Genomic DNA, 8,405 nt, shown 5'->3' with positions numbered 1-8,405 from the left:
ATTGACCCCCGCGGGCGCCCGTACCCCGCCGCGGGACCGAAGCGAAACTGACGGGGACTGGCCCTCACGGGCACCCGTACCGGGCTGCGGACCCGCAACCAGATTGACCCCCGCAGCGACCCGTAGCGGACCACGGAACCGGAGCGCGACTGACTGGGACTGATCCCCCGCGGGCACCCGTACCGGGCAGCGGAGCCGGAGCCAGCCTGACCCCCGCCGGCCCCCGTAGCCGGCCCCGCCATGGCGCCGCGCGACTACGCTGCCGAGAAGGGTGCGCGCGCGCGGGGGCCGGCGCCGCGCTCCCATTGGTCCCGGCGGGACGGCGCCGCCCCGGAAGCGGAGCCGGGGGGCGCGGGGCACTTCCGGGGGCGGGCGGCCACGTGCGGCTTTGTTTACCGGGGAGGGGGGCGGGGGCTCCCGGCGGGGCAGAACGGGGCCGTGGGGGGCGGGGAACAGGGGGAACCGGGCCGGGGGGGACCGGGGAACCGGGGGAGAACCGGGCCGGGGGCACCGGGCCTGACGCGCCCTTCGCCCCCCCAGATAAGGTGAAGCGCTTCCTGCAGGAGTTTTACCGCGATGGCGACCAGGGCAAGGAGTTCCCGTACCGGGACCAGCTGGTGAGAGGCGGGGCGGCCCCGGGCCGCCGGTGCCACCCCCGTGCCGGGCGGGGGAGGGGGGTCCGGTCCCTCGCGGTCCCTCCCTGTCCCCTCATGGAGCCCCCGGTGACGCCCCCAGGCTGGATCGGGGCCCCCCCTTGTCCCCACCCCGCTGGCAGCATCACCGTGGGACCCACGTGCCACATCGGGGTCCCTCGTCCCCTAAAAGAGCCCCCGGTGACGCCCCCGGGCTGGATGGGGGTCCCTTGTCCCCTAAAAGAGCCCCCGGTGACGCCCCCGGGCCGGATCGGGGTCCCTTGTCCCCTAAAAGAGCCCCCGGTGATGCCCCCGGGCTGGATCGGGGTCCCTCGTCCCCTAAAAGAGCCACCGGTGACGCCCCCGGGCTGGATCGGGGCCTCTCCTCGTCCCCACCCCGCTGGCAGTGTCACCGTGGGACCCACGTGCCACATCGGGGTCCCTTGTCCCCGTAAAAGAGCCACTGGTGACGCCACGGGCTGGGTTGGGGTCCCTTGTCCCCCTAAAAGAGCCACCGGTGACGCCCACGTGCCGCATCGGGGTCCTTCGTCCCCTAGAAGAACCACCAGTGACACCTATGTGCCAGATCGGGGTCCCTCGTCCCCTAAAAGAGCCCCTGGGCTGGACCGGGCCCCCCCCCATCACCCTCAGGAGCCCCGCGCCGGCCGGGAGCCCCTCGTTGCCCCCCCCAGCCCCCCCGCGCTGTCCCCGCAGGCCGCGCTGGCGCACCGCGAGCAGGTGGCCCTGTACGTGGCCCTGGACGACGTGGCCGAGGACGAGCCCGAGCTGGCGGAGGCCGTTTGCGAGAACGCCAAGCGCTACAGCCGCCTCTTCGCCGACGCCGTCCACGAGCTGCTGCCCCAGTACAAGGAGCGCGAGGTGCTGGGGGGGTCCAGGGGGGTCGCGGGGACGCCCCGCCGTCCCCTCCTGACACCCCCTGTCCCCGCTGCCCCCCCAGGTCACCCGCAAGGACGTGCTGGACGTCTACATCGAGCACCGGCTGCTGCTGGAGCAGCGGGGCCGCGACGCCGGCGACACCCGCGACCCCCAGAACCAGTATCCGCCCGAGCTGCTGCGCCGCTTGTGAGTGCCGGGGGGGGACAGGGGACGCAGCCACCGCTCCAGTGTCCCCCAACTCCTGTCCCTGTCCCCAAACGTCCTCACGAAGCCGTGTCCCTACCCCCGTTCTTCGACTCACATCCATCCTGCGTTTCTTCTCTAATCTTTGCACCCGTTTTCCTTTTAATTCCCTGTTTTCGTCTCTTTTCTGCATTGTTTTTAATTCACTGTTTTCATCTGCTTTTCTGATCCCTCCTGGCAGGTTTTTCTTCTCCCTTAAACCCCCGTTTTGTCACCTACGTTCCTCTTTAGCCCCCCGTCTCCGTCTTCTCCATGTCCCCTCCTGCCCCCGCGTCCCCCTCTAACCCGCGTCCCCGTCCCTCCCGCCCCAGCGAGCTCTACTTCAAGGCCCCGTCGACGGCCAAGGCCCGGGTGATCCGCGACGTCAAGGCCGACTCCATCGGGAAGCTGGTGACCGTCCGCGGCATCGTCACCCGCGTCACCGAGGTCAAACCCATGATGGTGGTGGCCACCTACAGCTGCGACCAGTGCGGAGCCGAGACCTACCAGCCGGTGAGCCCCGGGGGGGGGACACGGGGGCTCCCGCGGGCGCCGGGGCGGGCGGGACGGGCCCCGGCTGAGCCCTGCCGCTGCCGCAGATCCAGTCGCCCACCTTCATGCCGCTCATCATGTGCCCGAGCCGGGAGTGCCAGACGAACCGCTCCGGCGGCCGCCTCTACCTGCAGAGCCGCGGCTCCAAGTTCGTCAAGTTCCAGGAGCTGAAGATGCAGGAGCACGTGAGCGCCGGGCGGCTCCGGGGCTTTCGGGGGGCCTCAAACCGGGATCGCGGAGCCGGGAGGGAATTCGGCGTCTTCCTCGCGGCCGCGGTTTGGGGTTTGGCACCCAGCGGAGGCCAGAGGGTCCCGTCCTTCCTGGGCCTCGTCCCCGTTGCTCTTTGAGGACGACGCAGCTGCTTTCCTTCCTCCTTTTACTCTCTTTTCTGCTTCCCCCTGCTCCTGCCCCACAGCTCTGTGCTCCTGCACTGGGGAACCCCAAACTGGTCCCAGTTTCCAGCTGGGCTTCCCCCAGCGCAGGATAGAGGGGGACGATCCTTCCCCTGGTGCGGGATAGAGGGGGACGATCCTTCCCCTGGTGCTGTCAGCGCGCTCAGCTCAGCACGGGGCTGGCGGCATCGCACGTGGGCCCCGCAGGCTTGAGGGCACTGGGATTTCGGGGTGGTTTTTTCCCAGTTTGTACTGGTGCGGGGGTGGTTTGGGCTCGGGATGACGGTGGCGGGCTCCCGGCGTCCGGGGAACGACGAGTCCCGGCGGCCTGGGCCCCCCCCTCGCGCTCACCCGCCGCCCTCCGCAGACCGACCAGGTGCCCGTGGGGCACCTCCCGCGCTCCCTCAGCGTGGCCGTGCACGGCGAGAACACCCGCCTGGCGCAGCCCGGCGACCACGTCAGCGTCACCGGCGTCTTCCTCCCGCTGCTGAAGAGCGGCTTCCGCCAGATGGCCCAGGTGAGCGGCGGGGGGGGCCGCGGCGGCGGGCGGGGGGACACAGCGGCCTTGCCCCCCGCCCACCCTCGCCCTCCCGGCCCCAGGGGCTGCTCTCCGAGACCTACCTGGAGGCTCATCGCATCGTGAAGATGAACAAGAGCGAGGAGGACGAGGCGGGCGCCGGGGAGCTCACCGAGGAGGAGCTCCGGCAGATCACAGGTGCGATGGAGCCCTCGGTGCCCCGAGACGCGTCCAGCCGGGCTGGAAAAGCCCGGCCGCTCTCACGGCCTGCCCCGCTGCTTCCGCAGAGGAAGACTTCTACGACAAGCTGGCTTCCTCCATCGCCCCCGAGATCTACGGCCACGAGGACGTGAAGAAGGCGCTGCTGCTGCTGCTGGTGGGCGGCGTGGACCGGAGCCCCCACGGCATGAAGATCCGAGGTGAGGCCGCGCCGGCGGGGCCTTTCCGCGGGGGAAACGCGGCTCCGAGGGCGTCTCCCGGGAAGGTTTCGGATCCGGGATCAGGCCGAGGAGAGGGAATCACCAGCTGCCGCCGAAGGATTCGGAGGGGGAGGATGGAACAGCTCCGTCCCTGATGACAGGAGACAGTTTCTGCCCTGAGGGTTCACCATTTCCCTTTCTTTTTCCCCTAGGAAACATCAATATTTGCCTCATGGGGGACCCCGGCGTGGCCAAATCGCAGCTCCTGTCCTACATCGACCGCCTGGCGCCCCGCAGTGAGTACGGGACCCTCCGCCGCGCTGGGAGGGACCGGGCCCCCCCTTCACCAGCCCCCCCGGGGCCTCTGGCCGCCATCCCCGGCGCGAGGCCCCACCGCGGCCCCCCCTGTGCCCCCGCCAGGCCAGTACACGACGGGCCGGGGCTCGTCGGGCGTGGGGCTGACGGCGGCGGTGCTGCGCGACCCGCTGACGGGGGAGCTGGCGCTGGAGGGCGGCGCGCTGGTGCTGGCCGACCGCGGCGTCTGCTGCATCGACGAGTTCGACAAGATGCTGGAGGCGGATCGCACGGCCATCCACGAGGTGATGGAGCAGCAGAGCATCTCCATCGCCAAGGCGGGCGTGCTGGCCACCCTCAACGCCCGCTGCGCCATCCTGGCCGCCGCCAACCCCGCCTACGGCCGCTACAACCCCAAGCGCAGCCTGGAGCACAACATCCAGCTGCCCGCCGCCCTCCTGTCCCGCTTCGACCTGCTCTGGCTCATCCAGGACCGCCCCGACCGCGATAACGACCTGCGGTGAGCGGGGCTGGGGGCTGTGGGGCCAGGCACGAGGCCATGGGGCTTGCGTGGGAGCCGTGGGGCTGAGCTGGGGAAGCTGGGAGCCGTGGGGCTCGTGTGGGGGCCATGGGGCTTGCATGGGAGCCGTGGGGCCAGGCACGAGGCCGTGGGGCTTGCGTGGGAGCCGTGGGGCTGAGCTGGGGAAGGTGGGAGCTGTGGGGCCAGGCACGAGGCCATGGGGCTCGTGTGGGAGCCGTGGGGCAGCTCCGGGACCTGCCCCCCAACGCCTCTCTGCCCCCCAACGCCTCTCTGCCCCCCAACGCCTCTCTGCCCCCCAACGCCTCTCTGCCCCCCAACGCCTCTCTGCCCCCCAGCCTGGCCCAGCACATCACCTACGTGCACCAGCACAGCCGGCAGCCGCCCTGCTCCTTCCAGCAGCTCGACATGAAGCTCATGAGGTGGGAGATGCCCCCGAGGGGCTGCCGGAGGCGGCCGCGTCCCCTCCGCGTCCCCCCGTGTCCCCACGGCGTCCCCTGACGCTGCCCCTCGCCCAGGCGCTACATCGCCACGTGCAAGCGGAAGCAGCCGGCGGTGCCCGAGGCGCTGGCCGACTACATCACGGCCGCCTACGTGGAGATGCGCAAGGAGGCCTGGGCCAGCCAGGACACGACCTACACCTCGGCCCGCACCCTGCTCGGCGTCCTGCGCCTGGCCACGGCCCTGGTGAGCCCCCGCGGCGGGCCGGGGCCGGGTGGGAGCCGGGAGCACCCGCCGGGTCCGGACGGGGCTCGGCGAGGTGGCACCGGGCCCGGGATGACGAAGGGTGACCTCAAGCGAGGCGGAAACCGGCAGGACGAGTCCAAGCGGTGCAGGGAGGCCAAGCCGGGCCGGTCCTCGTGGTCCCGCGGAGGCCACCGGGCCACCGTGCCGCCTCTGTGTCCCCCCCCTCGACGAGCCCCGGGGGCCCCAAAGTGCTGTTTGTGCAGGTAGTGTGTGTGCGGCGTCTCCTGCCGAGGCAGCACTCCAGAGCCCCCGGGGCACGGCCAGCACCCGCACGGCTCCCGGCGTCCCTTCTGGGGACACGGCCAGCACCGATGGCTCCTGGTGCCCTTCGGGGACACGGCTGGCACCGGCGTGGCTCCCGGTGTCCCTTCTGGGGACATGGCCGGCACCAATGGCTCCTGGTGTCCTTCGGGGACACGGCTGGCACCGGCGCGGCTCCCGGTGTCCCTTCTGGGGACACGGCCAGCATCGATGGCTCCCGGCGTCCCTCCTGGGGACACGGCCGGCACCGATGGCTCCTGGTGTCCTTCGGGGACACGGCCAGCACCCGCACGGCTCCCGGCGTCCCTTCTGGGGACACGGCCAGCACCAATGGCTCCTAGTGTCCTTCGGGGACATGGCTGGCACCGGCGTGGCTCCCGGTGTCCCTTCTGGGGGCACGGCCAGCACCGATGGCTCCTGGTGTCCTTCGGGGACACGGCCGGCACCCGCACGGCTCCCGGTGTCCCTTCTGGGGACACAGCCAGCATCGATGGCTCCCGGTGTCCCTTCTGGGGACACGGCTGGCACCAGCGTGGCTCCTGGTGTCCCTTCTGGGGACATGGCTGGCACCAATGGCTCCCGGTGTCCTTCGGGGACACGGCTGGCACCGGCGTGGCTCCCGGTGTCCCTTCTGGGGATGTGGCTGGCACCAATGGCTCCTGGTGTCCTTCGGGGACACAGCCGGCCCTGGCACAGCTCCCAGTGTCCCTTTGGGGGACACTGCCCCGGCACAGCTCCCGGTGTCCCTTCTGGGGACACAGCCGGCACCGATGGCTCCCGGTGTCCTTCGAGGATGCAGCTGGCACCGGCACAGCTCCCAGTGTCCCTTCTGGGGACGCGGCCAGCCCCGGCATCCCTTCCAGCTCCCGGCGTCCCTTCTGGGGACATGGCCAGCACGGCACGGCTCCCGGCGTCCCTCCGTGTCCCCCGTCCTGTCCCGGGCCACCTCCTGCCTCCCCTGTGGGCCTTGGCCCTCCTCAGGCTGCAGCCAGCAGCCGTGGGGCACCGTGGGGTGGGGGTTGAGGGGGGAGGTGACAGCCACAAGCACTCGGGGGCTTTTTGGGGTGCCCCGGGGCTGCGGGGGGGCCGTTTTGAGGACCCCGGGTGCTGCTGACCCCCCCCCCGTTTTTGCAGGCCCGGCTGCGGCTGGTGGACGTGGTGGAGAAGGAGGACGTGAACGAGGCCATCCGGCTCATGGAGATGTCCAAGGACTCGCTGCTGGGGGACAAGGGACAGCACAGCCGGTGAGCGGGGGGGCCGTGGGGGGGTGTGACCCCGGCCCCATGTCCCCAGGGTGGCCGTGGGGTGGCCAGGGAGGCTGGGGCAGCTCTGTCCCTGTCCCTATGTCCCCAGAGGGGTCAGAGAGGTTAGTGGCAGCTCTGAGCCCATCCCTGTGTCCCCTGGGTGGCCGTGGGGTGGCCAGGGAGGTTGGGGGCAGCCCTGTCCCTATCCCTGTGTCTCCAGAAGGACCAGGGAGGTTGGTGGCAGCCCTGTCCTCATCCCCGTGTCCCCTAGGGTGGCTGGGGAGGTGGTGGCAGCACTGGGGCTGTCCTGTCCCTGTCCCTGTGTCCCCTGGGTGGCTGTGGGGTGGCCAGGGAGGTTGGGGGCAGCCCTGTCCCTATCCCTGTGTCCCCAGAAGGACCAGGGAGGTTGGTGGCAGCCCTGTCCCCATCCCCATGTCCCCGAGGGTGGCCGGGGAGGTGGTGGCAGCGCTGGGGCTGTCCTGACGCCGTCCCCGTGTCCCCTGGGTGGCCGTGGGGAGGCTGGGGCAGCCCTGACCCTGTCCCCTCGCCTGCGGGGTGGCCGGGGCGGTGGCAGCCCCCCTGACGCCGCGTCGTCCCCGTGTCCCAGGGCGCAGCGGCCGGCGGACGCCATCTTCGCGGCGGTGCGGGAGCTGGCGGGCGGGCAGGGCCGGGCCGTGCGCTACGCCGAGGCCCTGCAGCGCTGCCTGGCCAAGGGCTTCACCGCGGCGCAGGTGGCCGCGGCGCTCGCCGAGTACGAGGAGCTCAACGTGCTGCAGGTGAACCCGGCCCGCACCCGCATCACCTTCGTGTGACGCCGCGACGTCCCCCGTGTCACCCTCACGGGACGCTCCCCGCTCCCTGCACCCCCTCTGACGCCGGGACGGTGCCTCCATCACCTTCGTGTGACGCCGCGACGTCCCCCGTGTCACCCTCATGGGATGCTCCCCGCTCCCTGCACCCCCTCTGACGCTGGGACGGTGCCTCCATCACCTTTGGGTGACACGGGGACGTCCCCTGCGTCACTGTCATGGATGCTCCCCGCACCCGGCACCCCCTCTGATGCCACGACGGTGCCTCTGTCACCTTCGGGTGACACCGTGTCACTGTTACGGGACACTTCCTGCTCCCCACACCCCCTCTGATGCCAGGACGGTGCTTCTATCACCTTCGGGTGACACGAGGATGTCCCCATGTCACCGTCGTGGGACGCTCTCCGCTTCCTGCACCCCCTCTGACACCGGGACAATGCCTCTGTCACCTTCGGGTGACACGGGGACCCTGCGTCACCCTTACAGGACGCTCCCCACATCCCCTCTGACACCAGGATGGTGCCTCTGTCACCTTCGTGTGATGTGGGGACGTCACTGTTACGGGACGCTCCCCGCACCCCCCCTCTGACGCAGCGACGGTGCCTCCATCGCCTTCGGGTGACGCCGCGTCACCGTTACGGGACGCTCCCCGCTCCCCGCACCCCCTCTGACGCCGCGACGGTGCCCGTCACCTTCGGGTGACGCGGGGACACGCAGCGCTGTCCCCTGCGCGGGGCGGAACGAGCTCTGGCTCCGTCCCGCGGCACTTAACCGTGTCCCCGTCCCCTCCCGCTGCTTTTAGCCCAGTTTCTCTCATTACATGTTTCTTGTTAATTAAAAACCTGTTTCTCACTGATTTTGGAGCTGGACCGTTGCCACCA

The 8,405-nt window shown here is 70.8% G+C and overlaps 1 protein-coding gene across 1 annotated transcript; it reads left to right on the top strand.

The window, feature by feature from the left end:
* The first annotated feature begins 133 nt into the window (after positions 1-133).
* Positions 134-8,380, top strand: MCM7 (minichromosome maintenance complex component 7). The gene is made up of 15 exons (XM_064501099.1): positions 134-271; positions 541-617; positions 1,347-1,511; positions 1,591-1,715; positions 2,084-2,264; positions 2,351-2,488; positions 3,063-3,212; positions 3,296-3,410; positions 3,500-3,631; positions 3,844-3,927; positions 4,052-4,445; positions 4,802-4,885; positions 4,982-5,150; positions 6,606-6,715; positions 7,323-8,380. Exons 1-15 carry the CDS (start codon positions 241-243, stop codon positions 7,525-7,527), a joined length of 2,160 nt encoding a protein of 719 aa, XP_064357169.1. The 5' UTR covers positions 134-240; the 3' UTR covers positions 7,528-8,380.
* Positions 8,381-8,405: the final 25 nt, after the last annotated feature.

This window comes from Dromaius novaehollandiae, chromosome 32 (assembly GCF_036370855.1).
Source record: "Dromaius novaehollandiae isolate bDroNov1 chromosome 32, bDroNov1.hap1, whole genome shotgun sequence".
NCBI classification, from domain to species: Eukaryota; Metazoa; Chordata; class Aves; order Casuariiformes; family Dromaiidae; genus Dromaius; species Dromaius novaehollandiae.
The sequence above is the reverse complement of the archived record's forward strand: the minus strand, read 5'-3'. Positions and strand labels throughout refer to the sequence as shown.